This window comes from Mobula hypostoma, chromosome 1, assembly GCF_963921235.1.
Source record: "Mobula hypostoma chromosome 1, sMobHyp1.1, whole genome shotgun sequence".
NCBI lineage: Eukaryota > Metazoa > Chordata > Chondrichthyes > Myliobatiformes > Myliobatidae > Mobula > Mobula hypostoma.
In genome coordinates this window covers 66,629,225-66,644,927 of record NC_086097.1, presented here as the reverse complement: position 1 = coordinate 66,644,927, position 15,703 = coordinate 66,629,225, and the positions used below count along the sequence as shown (strand labels likewise).

The 15,703-nt window shown below is 40.9% G+C and overlaps 1 protein-coding gene across 1 annotated transcript; it reads right to left on the bottom strand.

The window, feature by feature from the left end:
* Window positions 1-1,078: 1,078 nt before the first annotated feature.
* On the bottom strand, window positions 1,079-3,171 carry sstr1a (somatostatin receptor 1a). Its single transcript, XM_063050089.1, has one exon. It carries the CDS (start codon window positions 2,841-2,843, stop codon window positions 1,749-1,751), a length of 1,095 nt encoding a protein of 364 aa, XP_062906159.1. The 5' UTR covers window positions 2,844-3,171; the 3' UTR covers window positions 1,079-1,748.
* Between the last annotated feature and the right edge of the window lie 12,532 nt (window positions 3,172-15,703).

Here is a 15,703-nt window from a genome sequence, read left to right as displayed (position 1 = left end):
ACTGATTTTTTTTAAAAAATGGGCTGTTGCTATGGGTATCGCTTATAACAAGAGAACTGCATGTGAACCTAGCTATAACTTTGTAATTCACAGGGCTAATCGTACAGTCTGTGCTTTTGCAATCGATTTGTACATCTATAAAAGGAGCAGTGCTCTATTATTTGGAGTTCTAGTCCCCACGATATCGTGAATAAAGCTCTCTTTACTTCGAAGTCCGTGTCTAATTTACTTGCAATCAACTTTAATTGAATTTCCTTAGCAAATTAATTTCCCTAACTAAATTTTTAAAAATCTGTCCCGACCGTGCAGAGTTGTATTTAACGCTGATGGGGGCGGGGCGGATATCAAAGGACGACCAGTTGTAAAGCGAAACTGCTCACCATCTGGATGGGCCAAAGTTATTATGTTCCCAGAATGACTTCCCACTTGATTAATGTGCAGAACGGTAATAAAATCGGATTATTTGGCCTTAAAGTTCAAATGAGATCTTGTGCACCAAACCTCATTTTGCCAATTAGTTTTTTTATGGAGAAGCGCCATTAAAAAAAAAGTTAATTGCCTAAAGAGCATAATTTTATAGGCGATGAAAGACAAGAGTCCTTCTTTTGATGAAACAAGGCATCAGTTGAACAAATATTACAAACTGCCTCTCTGTCTAGTTTTGGGGAGTCATTGGCCATCGTGTAGCAAGGCGGCGAGAAACTAATGGGGGAAGAACTTTAATTCAAGCAACATACATCAAAGTTGCTGGTGAACGCAGCAGGCCAAGCAGCATCTATAGGAAGAGGCGCAGTCGACGTTTCAGGCCGAGACCCTTCGTCAGGACTAACTGAAGGAAGAGTGAGTAAGGGATTTGAAAGTTGGAGGGGGAGGGGGAGATGCAAAATGATAGGAGAAGACAGGAGGGGGAGGGATAGAGCCGAGAGCTGGACAGGTGATAGGCAAAAGGGGATACGAGAGGATCATGGGACAGGAGGGCCGGGAAGAAAGACAAGGGGGGGGTGACCCAGAGGATGGGCAAGAGGTATATTCAGAGGGACAGAGGGAGAAAAAGGAGAGTGAGAGAAAGAATGTGTGCATAAAAATGAGTAACAGATGGGGTACGAGGGGGAGGTGGGGCCTTAGCGGAAGTTAGAGAAGTCGATGTCATGCCATCAGGTTGGAGGCTACCCAGACGGAATATAAGGTGTTGTTCCTCCAACCTGAGTGTGGCTTCATCTTTACAGTAGAGGAGGCCGTGGATAGACATGTCAGAATGGGAATGGGATGTGGAATTAAAATGTGTGGCCACTGGGAGATCCTGCTTTCTCTGGCGGACAGAGCGTAGATGTTCAGCAAAGCGGTCTCCCAGTCTTAGAACTTTAATTCAATCAGGTTTGAAATACTACATCACTGGCAGACTCTGAAGAAGTCCACACACAGAAACATGTTTAAATGAATCTTGGCAACATCAACACAAAGCTTCCAGCATGGTTTAAACGCGACAGCTCTTATCTGAATTAAGCTTAAGATGAATTAGAGAGAAGTTTTATATTATATACTGCATATAAAAGCGACTGAACAGTTCAAATAGGCGAGAGATCGCGGCCTTATTAAACATCAGTTATATTTCTTCACAACCTAAAGCATTACGGCAGGGGATGCGACCAGAGAACATAACAGAGCGGCAGAAATCTGTCCCACTAATCGAGTTATCGAGCCAAAGGACAGGACCTTTGTCGGGTTCTCCTCAGCCGCTTTGCGATTCCTCAGAGGGTGGTTGTCCTTGAGGTACACGTGCCATTGCGATAGGCGCTCTCCGATTCCAGTGGATCCTGCTGGAATTCTTCCACGCTGTACGCTCTGCTTTTGAGGGCCGTGGCATAGTAATCTATGGGTTCCTCCACCACATTGTCCATCCACCGTAGACACAAGATTCTCTGGAACGATCGCTTGAAGTTGTCCGAGAGAAAGCCGTAAAGAATGGGGTTGGCGCAGCTGTTGGCGTAACCCAAGACGACCACGAGCTGGCTGACGGTCAGATTCTGTCGCCCCAGAAATATCTTCACTAACTGAACTATGTAAAATGGCATCCAGCACATCACAAACACGGTCACCACCATCATCACCATCAAGGTGATCTTCCTCTCCGACTTCTTGCGCTGTTGCCACCCAGCTTTAAGGGCAACCACTCTCATTTTGACAATGATGAGAATATAGCACAGGCAGATGGCAACAACGGGGATGAGAAACCCCATTAAAAACGTGTAGACCACGAATACCTCAAGCCACTGTCTGTCAGGCTTTGGCATCTGCATATTGCAGATGATCGAGCCGTCAGTGTTGGGGGCCGTGTCTGCAAAGATAATGATGGGCAGAATGACCAGTATGGACAGGAGCCACACGGCCAGGTTGACTATTTTAGCTATGGTGGGTCTTCTATAACTGGCAGCTTTGATGGGGTGCACCACCGCGATATACCTGTCCACACTGAGAACAGTGAGGCAGTAGATGCTGGTGAACATGTTGACCGCATCCACGCTGAGCACCAGACGGCAGAGCAACGAGCCGAAGGGCCAGTGGTTCAGCAAGGTCGATGTTACCAGGAATGGCACGCTTAACATCAGCAGTTCGTCGGCGATGGCCAGGTTCAAGATGTAGATGTTGGTTGCCGTCTTCATTTTGGCATATTTTAGGATCACGTATATGACCAAGGAGTTCCCACACAATCCAACAAAGCAGACGACGGAGTAGATGAATGAGATGAAGATAGCGCGACTATACGCGCCGCTTGTAGTCCCGTTGTGAGTAAAATTGGCACCGTTCATGGCATCGTCTGGGTTGGCAGAGACATTGGACAACATACTGTACCCTCAGAAACTATCGTAAAGGCTTTCCTTCTCAAATCCGCGCTTGCTCGTTTCTCGCCTGCAATGCGTACGGCATCTCCTCGAACTCGTTGCTTTTATTCGTTCCGACCATTCCGACTTCTCAAGTGTCGGACGCTCCAGCGAAATGTCTGGAGACAATGCCCGATCTTCTCTCGCAGACAAGCTGCTGTATATCTAACAGATCACCGATTAACAGGCAAACATCAGCAATGGCAACCAGGCAATTCTCACTATTGTACTGCGGCTAGAGGTGTCGTGGTTGTCCGCCGCACGGCACAACGCCGCTTTCGGAGACCTGAGATCGTCCGGTGGATCCAATGCCCGTAATGTGGGTGCGCAGCTGACTTTGTAAGAGCTGCGCAGAGCGCAGCTTCAGGCAAATAATCAATCGCGAAAGCCAACTCTCCGATTTCTTCAGGTATTGGTGCAAATTACGAGTCACGTGTACAGCTTGTCACACAATGCGCGATAACTAAGCACTGCACATAGACCGGCGTTCGGCTCTGCACTGTAAAAGTTAAATGCCAGAAAGGCAGCGCTGTGGGAAATCTACGGGCTCACAATTAAACAAGATGCGCTGTACAATCAGAATAATTTATTGCACGGCAGCCTATTTCAGACCAACTGTGTAAATTTAGGCTGTCACCTGAACCAAAGCCGGTCATTAATAATTCTGATTATTTTTTTCTGGATTCCATGCTAAGCAGGATACGAGCGCATCGACCCGTTCCCGATGATTTTATTTTAGCCCCATCATTTCTGCGCTTTGCAAGCTTTGTCTGAACAACTAAGCATGAAACTCGCAATGGTTTAATAGCCCTGTGAAAATGAAACCAGAAGCAACCACCTCCTTAGGAGACAATTTCTTAAAACAAATACCAGCAATCACCCATGACTACTGTTTGCAGAGCCTTATTTGTGAGTACGGGGCGCAACATTTGATAGGGTTGTATCATGACTACTTTAATTTCTGACTTAAATGTTCAAACTGTAATCGATTGCTGGGTTCGCTCTTTCTCTTTTCCGTGTCATTAATCTAGCAATGTTTCATGTGTTTAATTTTCATAAAAATGTCGTTACAGTCGCAAGACTTTGATCAGAATGGCATCTATATTCGCTGTTACACGGCTGGAACCGCAGATTAACATTTGGATGTGCCTTACCCAACATGCTCTTTCACTCACAGAAATATATTTATATCAACTTCACCTTTACTCGCTAAAAAAGATACGATATTGGCCAGGGTTTGGGTATTTTGAATTAAATTAAGTTGGAACAGAAGAATTGAAAATGGATTTTTCCGAAGAAGCAATTCGCTTCTTCATGATCGTCCCACCGTACATCTTTTACCTCAGTGTCACTTTCCTGCAGTAATCTCACATCATTTGATTTTCCTAACAGCTCAAAACATATTCTTGATCTACTTAGCCACCACAGTCTGAGAATCCAAATGGTTCGGTAGTCTGTGCATGAATAAATCTCTTTTCATGTCAGTTATGGATGGACGATCCCTGAATGTGACGTTTTTACTACAGCCAGGGGAACCACGATCCCTAGAAACTACTTTGTAAAAACTTCATATATTTAAATGTGGAGAAGTTTCATATTGTTTTAATAATTTAAATGATTGAACTCCAAAAATCACTGTTGTAGAAACAAATAAACGCGGTTTATATGCACTTTTTCCTCTCGAAGTATTACTCATTTTTGAAAGTTGCTGTTCTGCTGCATTATTGGAAAGTTTAAAATATCCTGTTGCTCAGTGAGCGAAATGCTGCATTACTTATACGGATAACGCTTCCTCATGTAGACATTGCCTTTAATTTACACTGCGGTTGATTATAAAGAAACTCGCAAGACCTCCTTTGTTAGTTAATGCATAAGAAATATATTTTAATGATTGCCACACAGAACTACTGGCACTAACCTGTTTAAATAATTGCAAGTCCGGGAATTTGTGCTCACGCTATCAAACGGGAGCTCAGCTCCCAGTTTTTTTTTCCGCCGGCGCACCCGTAATACGGAATCGGTGAGCTCGTGTTTCTCCTGTCTCCGTGTAGACCAGAGCTCAACCAGGATTCGTTAATATTTAAAGCTGGCGAAGGATCCGTGACCCCTTTGAACTCGGAGGGATTGTTAAACTATGAAAAAAAGGGGATCGGTTTTGTTTTATGTTTGTTAAACTTTCGAGTGTATAAAAGTTTCGGGGACATTCTGCAACACTTAAAAATCTTAAAGCTTTCTCAGTTGGGGGAAGTTGCGGGCAGGGATTCGCCAGCTAGCAATAGTTTGAGAATGTTTGGGGGAGAGGAGAGCCTTCTTTACTGCAGTGTTGGCCCTGCTGGCAGCCCAGGCCTCTCAACTCCGCCGCAAAATAAAAACTCGGCCATTTACTGTGCACGCCTCACTTTACCTCGCAGACCAATTCAAATCCGTGTTAACAAACATACAAACAGTCACCTGAATTTAGCATTTGTCCAATCTAATTTTATTACAAATATTGATGTAAATATTAACTAATATAATAACTACAAACTCCCACAATTACGTATTTTATAATGAGCAAAGTATCAGGGAGATAGCGTCCTGGTTAGCACAAGGCTGTACAGTACCAACGGCTAGGGTTCAATTCCCTCCACTGCCTGAGAGAAGTTAGTAGTTCTCCTGGTGACTACATGGATTTTCTCCCACAGTCCAAAAGACCTACTGGTTGCTAGGTTAATTGTTCGGTGACTAGGCTAGGATTAAATCAGGGGATTGTTGGGTGGTGTGGCTTGAAGGGCTGGGAGGGCCTATTCCGTGTTGTATCAGATAGATAGATAAAATAGATTAGAAAGATTAATTCCAGTTACTTTATTACCAAACCTAGTTTGAAATAAAAGCACGGTCTCTGTGATAAGGATTTGTCCATATGAAATTATGCAGCATTTAATTCACTAAGTAATAGAAAAATGTAAAGTTTTCAATAATATGCTACCTTAACAACTTTTAAAAGTGAATAATAACATTCAAACAGTAATGGTGTTTGGCTATAGGATTCAAATTTCTTTGTTTCATTTTGTGAAGCATTGAGTAAAAGATTGGGAATTCATGTTGCAGTTGTGCAAAACATTGCCGAAACCGACACTCAGAGTGTTTTGGTCACTGCACTATAGGAACAATGTGGTAGCAATAGAATGCGGAAGAGATTGTTGTCTGGAATACTGGGTTGTATTTATAAAGAGAAACAGGGCAATCTGAGCTTACCTTCACTTGAATGTATGCAGCTCAGGAATGATCTTATCGAGGGTTAAAGAATTATGAAGGTCATTGATAGGATAGATAGAATAATTTTCACAGGAGAATCTACAACTAGAGGGCACAAGTGAGAGGAAAGAAATTTTAAGGAGATCAGAGGGGTAGGTTTAAACACAGAGGGTGATGCATATCTGGAGTGACCAACCAGAGGAGATGTATTATAACCTTTAAAGGGCACTTGGATAGGAAAGGCATAGGGAGATATAGGGAAATTGCGAGATGGGCGTTGTTAGGTAGGATGGTTGGTATGAATGAAGAAATGGAAAGGCCAATTTCTTTGATGTTTAATTTTGGAGATTCAACATGTTGTCAAAGATTGGCACCAAATTAACTAGTACTGGATTTGAAGATAAAGTATGAATGGAAGTGGTACAGTATTACATATATAAGCAATTCTGTTTTCCCAATAATTATTTGAATGTAGTTAAATGTTTTAGTACAGTCATGGCTAGTCAATGTTATTTTGTAAAAAAAAGGATGACTGTCAGCACATTTATTAAAATATAACCTGTATAAAGATGGCTTGCTCAGGAAACACAAAAACAGGAACTTCCTGTCAAAATTGCTCTGCACTCCAGCACATTCCTTCTGGCATAACACTGGAGACAGCTGCGAAATGTAATGCATGGGGTAGACTTCCTATTAGAAAATCACCAGAAACATTAAAACCTGTCTAGTTAAGTGAAAATAGTTTTAATTGCTTGTTAAATTTGTAATTCTGCTAAAACATCTGAAAATTAACTTTAATTCACTTGTCAAATGTGAAATCTCATTCCTACAGCTGTTAATTATTTGATTTTCAACAAAATAATTTAAAAGTTCATTGCTTTTTCTTAATCCCATTATTCTTCCTCTTTATTTCAGTTTTTGAGCATTAGACATTCAAATTAACTCTCCCCATTTTGACTGCTCACCTCATGTAAGTTATCTTGATCTAATTCATTAATTGATTGCAGAGCTCCCAGGGTTCTTAGAAAGGGCAGTGTACAGAATGGATTCCCAGTCAGTGCAAAACCCCATGAAATGTGTCTGTGAGATGTCATTTGCTTCTCAGAACAATATCTGACCAATTGTTTTTAAAACTTATAATATCATAATTATGTGGTTGATAAAAAGCTAATTTCAAACATTTCTGTTAATTGGAGTTGTAATGTATTATACAAAGTTGTGTGGAGATGAGTGGTGTTTGTGTCTGGTGGGGTGGGGATTTGGGGCTGTAAATTACATAACTTCAAAATAGTTGTGAGGCTCATGGTGTACAATGACTAGTGCCCATTGATTACAATGTAGGTAGCACACCAACATACTGCTCACTTAACAGCTTCAACATCCAGCTTGGCAGCAACCACACCGCAGTATGACTGGTGCTCCAATCGTGGAATATTGCAGTGTATGCCTCACTCCATTAAAGTCAGTCCAGGATGCTTAAAGCTAGAGTGCAGTGCTAAAGAGAATATGCTTTCTCGGGGGAGGGAGTAGAGGGCACTGGAGTTAGCAGCCTGCAGGATGCAATCAGGTCTGAGAACCTCTGAAAAATAGCACTGATGGGACAGTGGACACTGCACAAGGGATTTTGCAAGAGAAGGTGGAAAAGAGAAACGTTCTGTACCCTGGTAAGGTGGTGGTGGAGGAAGGGATGTTGGATGCCATTGTCTTTCTAGGTAAATATTTGGAAGGCAGTACAATCAGAAGATATGGTAGTCAGTGCCAGGTCTGGAGTTGTGATGCAGTTACATTAGTAATCAAGCTAGGTGATACATTTAAAAATGTCGTGGGTCACTAACAAAAACAACTTCAGACACCACTCAATTCACCACACTCACACTATTTACCTACAGATCATTGCTATCAATCACGCTCATACCCAATCTTCATGTGTTCCACTGCACCCAGACCTTATGTCCTCAGGTTCCAGCTAACAGAGAAATGCCGCCAAACTATCGGGTTTATGGATGTTACCCCACGTACCTACTTCCAACTTTTCCTTTTTATCAGCCCTTTATTGGTGGACACTAACTGTATTCCACTTCAAAACTCCTTCCATCTGGAGCTCTGGCACCAAGATGGAAGTAGTGCAGCGAGCATCCACCCCAATGCCACAATAAATTTGAGCGGCCGTGGATGACATTGGTAGCTATTTATTAATCTAGTTATTTTTAATTTTTTTGGCTTTTCATATTTTTCCTTGATAGTTTTAACAAGCTAAAAAATAGTTTGTGATTTCTTTTTTAAATGTTTGCAATTGTCTGAAACATTCAAACACATTCAGCAAGTCAGACATTGCTGAGTGGCTCAGCTATAGGTGCCTACTTTCTCTGGGTGCCCCAGCCAACGACACCCCACACACTGCCCTGCGATCCTTCCCTTTTCAAGTGCCCGCTCACAGCACTGGATCTCATAAGTGGGACTTTTGTTAGGGTGCTGGGTGGGGTGCGTGAACAGTAAGCACTGACAGAGAGACCATCTCTTAGCACAAACTCTGACTCGATGTGTGGGGATATTAATTGACATCACACACAGGTTAGAGACTGAGGCAATAGAAACAGTTTTGAATTCATAACAAAAGCAGATTCAGTATCTAGCTCCTGCATGGTGAAGAGCACACATCATCACTTGTCCACCATTTATTTTTGGAACAGTAAGTTTTACGTGTTGCACTGTGCCATACTACAAAACAAAGTATTTCACTGCATATGTCAGCTATAATAAACCTGATTCTGAATCTGCATGCAAAAAACAGCACGCTTAGTTGTCAAATGTCCCACAATCCAGCTGGGCCCCGTAGTCTCTCCAAATTTTTAGTTTTGGCAATAGAACATGAAATGTAGTTCATTCTCTCCATCTCTCTCGGTGATAAAGTTACAGAACAACGGAGAGCTGACCTGAAAAGTTATATCTCCATGTCTCTCCAGCACACTGGAGACTGCAAGTGTGGCTGCAATAGATGGCATCTTTCACTAAAAATACCCCATCTAAAACACAGAAATCTCACCTTCTGGTGTTTGCAGAGCATCATTTCGAAGATTTGCTCTCTGAATACGAAGATGGATGTGGTTCCTCTAATCTTCCTTTTCCAGCACTGTTCTGCCCTCTCCTTTCCCAGTATGTAGGAATCAAAACATAAGAAATGGAAGCATTCGTAGACTCAACAACCCTTTCTGCCTGATCCATTATCTCATCAGCTCTCCTTAAATATCCAAAAGTAATTTAATCACTATCTTGGACATATTCAGTAACTAAGCCTCTACTGAAAATTAGGATAAGGAAATGCAAAAGATTAATGTCTTTAATTGAAAAAAATTCTTACCCTTCTGAATAGGTGACTCATTATTTTTAAGACTGTGAACAATTATTTTAAGCACCGAGCTGGGATACATATCAACTCTGCATTTTAGCTGTAAAACCCTGTAAGAAGATCATATATCTCAATGAAATTACCTCACACACTTCTAAGCTCAACAGTCCATAGACCCAATTTGTATGGTCTCTCTGCATATGGCAACCTGCCAACCCAGGAATCGATTTGGCAAACCTTTGATTCCCTCTATCACAAGCAGATAATACTTTTGTAAGTGAAAAGATACCTTAGCATTATATCCCATATGTGGTTACTACAGGATCCTATGTAATTGGAATAAGTCTTCATTACTCTTTCCCCCAGATCCCCTTTCTATTAGTGTACTCGTACCATTTGCCTTTCTAATTGCTAGTTAGACCTGCATGTCAACTTTCAGTGATTGACGTACATGGATATTAACAAGCCCATATTCAAGCCTGGCCATACTTAGAGGAAAAACTCACTTTCAGGCTCCTCAAAAGTCTTTCCACTACCCAAAGAATACAAGTCAGAGTACAATATAAAACTGTCCATTTGAGCAAATGCAACTCTAATGACACTCAAGAAATTTCCAGTATCTCTGATAATGTGAACATATGTTAGTTTATCCCTTTTCCAATAGAAATATTACAGAAATAGGCTAGTAACTAAGGCAGTCAATTATGCATTCCAGCAAAGCCCTGCTGCTTTTCACAATACCAATGAGGAAGCCAAATGGTGTTCCAGATTATTCTTCCACCTTCTAGAATGGTATGGTGGTAACATGATAGGGAACGAAGAAGCATTAAGGGAGAGGTATCTTTCAGGAACTGTCTGGATGGAATTTCATTAGGAATAATTATTGGGTACAAGTATACTTTGAGCTGGAAACTTTGAATGAATCATTATTCCAGAGGAGGAAATAATGTACCAGAGCTAGATAAAACTTGTTTGCATGACTTGAGACTAAACACCCAATCCATCAACAATTTTTAATCCTCAAGCATTTCTAGGAACACAGATTTTCAAACATTGATGATCATTTGGGCAGTTGAATGGATCATAAGACCAGAGAAACAGAATTAGGCTATTCAATCCATCGAGACTACTCTCTGGCTTTCAATCATGGCTGATTTATCTTCCCTCTCGACCTCATTCTCCTGTCTTCTCCCTGTAACATTTGATGCCCTGACTAATCAAGAACCTATCAATATCCTCCTTAAATCTATCCAATGACTTGGCCTCTACAAGAAGTTAACATACTTACATTATTTAATAGAATGATAAAAAAATTGATATAATTGAAAACAAATATTTATGCCTTGCAGCAATATTACTCGAGATCTTCAATTCTAACACTTGCTAGGATTTAAAATTTGTAAAGCTTTAAAATATTTGGATCATAATAGGTTTAGATATTTGGTGGACCAACACTAATCCTTCACTATTTAATAGCAAGCGGTATACTTATATTATAGTCTTTATGATTTCTGCCCATCTCAAATTGTTTTTTTAAGAAAATGGGCTTCAAAGTGTCATAGGAAGGAAAGAGAGGTCAATTTACAATAGCAGGGTTGTATAAATGCTGGAATCTCTGTACTACTTGTTGAGAGGCAACCGTTGGAGATGAGCAAATTTCGGCAGATGCTGAAACGCTTCAGCAACACACACAAAATGCTGGAGGAACTTAGAAGAACAGGCAGTATCTATGGAGGGAAATAAACAGTCAACTTTTTGGGCTATTACCCTTTATCAGGACAATTGAATGGTCTCAGCCCGAGAAGTAAACTGTTTGCTTCCTTCCATTGTTGCTGCCTGACCTGCTAAGTTCCTCCAACATGTTGTGTATTGAGAGGTCACTATTGTCTTGAACAGGGGGAAAAAAAACTACTCCATTTTTTCAAAACAGTATTGTGGGAATGAATCCAAATACTTAGAGGGTATTGACATAATGACATATGGTAGCAGAGTTCAAATCCATTGCTTTCTACCAAAATGAAAGTATATTTCAAGTATGGAAATGATCTGGCATATAAACTTTTCCAGTGTTTTTTTTTGTTATCTGACCATCATAGGGTGTAGTGCTATATGAGGGACAGGGCTACAAAAACTGCCCTAATTTTAAATTTTAAAGGTGATCTTCACGAGTGGGTGACAATCTGCGCAGGGAGCCTGCAATTCTGACCAGTGAGAATATTGCATCTCAAAACATACATTTCTGAAAGTGGTAGGGGTCCACCAAAGTGTCATAAATGTGAAATAATAACTTTTTCTCTCTTGACAAAATCTACCTGATTTGTGAAGTGTTTTCAGAATTACACATTTTTATTTTTGATTTCATGCATCACAATTTTGTACTTTTTGACTTGTTTCTTGTTGCAAAGAAAAACATCTTCTAGGACTAATATTATTTGTGAAGTAACAGAATGGAATCACCATAAAGAACAACCATAGATTTCTAAAGCTTCAATTACAATACTTTTGTTATATGTAGTTTTCACTTCTTTCATTACCTTCCAGTAGAGTGTTGATGCCGTAAATAAAAAACACATTTCATGACAAATGTGAGTGATGATAAACTTGATTCTACTATGAGTCTCTGTTGTGGATGAGAGTGGGAAGGGGGGCAGGGAAAAGCGAATCATGGTTGGGAAAATGGGAAGGGAGAGGGGAAGGAGTGGGAAGCATTACAGTGACATACTGTAATGATCAGTAAACCAACAGTTTGGAATCGAATGACCTTGCCTGGTGTGTCTGCATCTGTTCCACCCTCCACCCTGGCTCTCCTTCTCTGCCGCTTGTTCCACACCCCTCCCATGATGCTCCACCCTTGCCATTCCCAGCTTCCTTTGCTCCTGCCAGATTCACAAGCTTGCCCTCAGTTCCATGTTGACAAATACATTACAGTACAGTGCAAAAGTCCTAGGTAGCCTAGCCATATATATATTCCTAAGACTTATGCACAGTACTGTAACTTTAAAATATTTCAATATGTGGGTATTCTTAAACAATTTTCATATGTTTTTGATTGTCAGAAACATTCAAAAATTATAATATATTTTGGCAATTTTGACACACAGCTATGGCAATAGATGACATTTAGCCAAGGAATAAAAGCCAGAACTGTGTGTGGTGGTCAAGTTGTGAAGAATTAGTATTTATACTGGAACTGCATACATCTCCTTTATCTTATACACCCAGGCTAATAAATAGCGGCATCCCAAATGCCTTGTTGTCTGCATCATTCAATTGTGCTGCAATTTTTTTGGATCTGTGGGCATACACTCCAGCTTTATCATCCAAATCATTCAATATCCATCTCCCATTTATTATACATTCCTTTAATTTGCCACACTTCCCAAATGCTTTACCTCACACTTCTCTAGGTTATGTGCAGACTGTTATAATGCTGCTATAGTTAGATCTATATCATTAGCAGTTATGAGAAAAAGAGACCTGTGAAACTCACCACTTCTCACTATAAGAACGTCTGTCAACCATTGCCTTTCACAAACCTGTCTTAGTTCTAATTTGTTAATCTGCTTTGGATCCCATGGTGTTTAATTTTTCTGATCAGTCCACTTTTACGAGACCTTATTAAAAACTTTTCTAAGATCCACACAGACCATATCAAATTCACAATTGAACTCTCCCTTTTACCTACTGAAGGAATTAAATCTCGTTAATGTGATTTCACTACGTCATGAATGGATAGATTTAACAGACATATTTAACAGTCAGGAAGTTGCCTACCATTGCCCATTCAGTCCTGGCACTTTGCCAACTTTATTTCTTTTAAGCCAACTATGAAAATAGTTGGTGCCTTTAGTAAACTTTTTTAGGATGGGCCATCAATTATATACCATGCAGTCCAATGTACAAGATCACCTGAAAATTAGCCAAGTTTCTGACTGGGTTAGCATCTCCTCTTTCCTTTGAAAGTATTGCAGAGAGGTAGTTTTTATCCCACCCTAAAAAGCCAGGATAAGTCAAACCAGAGAGTATTGTTACAAGTAGAAAAATTGATCATCTGCACCTTTCTCCAGTTTAATACACTTTCTTAAACTGGAGAAAGTAACAATAAATTTGTCATGCTTAAAATGCAGACAATCAATTCTTCACATTTAATTTGTTCGTGAAACATAGTAGCTCTCAATTAGATGGCTGAAATATTTAATTGATGCTAGCCTTGTTTAGAACAGAGGTAAGGAGGAAATTTTTAGCTAGAGAGTAGTGAATCTGTGCAATGCTCTGCCACAGACTGTGGTGGAGGCCAACCCTGCGGGTACGTTTAAGGCGAAAGTTGATGGTTTCCTGATCGGTCAGGGCATCAAAGGATATGACGAGAAAGCAGGTGGATGGGGCTGAGTGGGATCTGGGATCATCCATGATGGAATGGCAGAGCAGACTCAATGGGCTGAATGGCCTATGTCTTATTGTCTTATGGTCCAACTGCTGGTGAGTCAGTATCCTGGCGTAAACTACACCATAAAGGCAAAAGAACACTCCTAGCAACTCCATGAAAAGGTTATTGAACAGCACAAGTCAGGAAGAGGATACAAGAACATTTCCAAATCACTGAATATCCTCTAGAGTAGAGTTAAGTCAAACATTAAGAAATGGAAAGAATATGGCAGAGCAATAAATCTGCCTAGAACAGACCGTCCTCAAAATCTGAGTGATCATGCCAGAAAGGGCTAGTGAGGGAGGCCACCCAGCAATCTATGACAACTCTGGAGGAGTTACAAGCTTCAGTGACTGAGATGGGAGGGACTGCCCATACAACAACTGTTACCCGGGTGCTTCACCAGTTGCATCTTTATGGGAGAGTAGCAAAGAGAAAGCCACTGTTGAATAAAGCTTGCATGAAAGCTCAGCTAGAATTTTCTAGGAGACATGTGGGATACTCTGAAGTCAGCTGGAAGGTTTTATGGTTCGATGAAACCAAAATTGAGCTTTTTGGCCATCAGACTAAATGCTATGTTTGGCATAAGCCAAACACCAGACATCATCAAAAACACACTGTCCCTACCATGAAGCATTTTGGTGGCTGCATTACGCTGTAGGGTTGCTTCACTGCAACAGGCCCAGGAAGGCTTGTGAAGTTAGAAGGGAAATACAGGGAGATCCTGGAGGAAAACCTGATGCAGTCTGCAAGAGATCTGCAACTTGGGAGATTAGTTTTCCAGCAAGAGAATGACCCCAAGCATAAAGCTAAAGCTACACCGGAATGGCTTAAAAACAACAAAGTCAATGTCCTAGAATGCCCAAGTCAGAGTCCAGACCTCAATCCAACTGAGAATTTGTGGCTGGACTTGAAAATGACTGTTCACTCACAATCCCCATGCAATCTGACAGAGCTTGAACAGTTTTGTAAAGAAGAATGGGGAAAAATTGTAGTATCCAGATGTGCAAAGCTGACAGAGACCTATCGACACAGACTCAAAGCTGTAATTGCTGCCAAAGGTGCATCTACTAAATACTGACTTGAAGGGCTGAATACCTATGCAATCAATTATTTTATGTTTTATATTTGTAATTAATTTAGATCACTTTGAAAATAAGAATGAACATTTTTAATTGAGGCATTGCTGAATTGTGAAGTAGTGAGGGTGAATATGGATGCCAGGTTTAGTGTGAGATAATATATAGCAACTGAACTTGGGCTTTTTTCAGGTTTACATTAATCACAACAACAGAGGTGACCAGCAGTCCACTGGAATACAAAATGTGGAGGTGGATGACAGTTTCAACAGCAGTTGAGTTGAGTCTAGTTGGGCGGTGCTGGCAATGGTGTGGAGGGGGCAGGAGCAGTTTTAGTAATAGGCTGGATTTGTGAGCAGACCGCTTACTATAAACACTGAGATTGTGAACATCCTAGCTCAAATTCTGAAAGTTATCAAATATAGGGAAGGAATCAGTGGCAAAGGTCTTAAAAGAAATTCAGAATTCTCAACTGTTAGTTGAAAGATGCTTCTGCTCTTCTTGGATGTTTGGCAATCAGTGAGGTGCCCTGACTGCTCAGCTAATAGCCAAGGCTTTCAGCAGGTGGTGTAGTGCTGGATCAATGTCTGAAACCTTCTTGGGAGCTTTGCCCAAAAAGACCACACCAATCCTGAACCATTGGAGGTGCTCTCTTCAATGGATTTCTTTAATGATCCATATCCTTGTCCACAGCACTCAAAGTTCTGACTGGGCAAGACAGCTTTCAACCTGCATT

Coding starts and splice junctions, on each gene's coding strand:
- sstr1a (XM_063050089.1), bottom strand. CDS start 2,843: ATGTTGTCCAATGTCTCTGCCAACCCAGACGATGCCATGAACGGTGCC.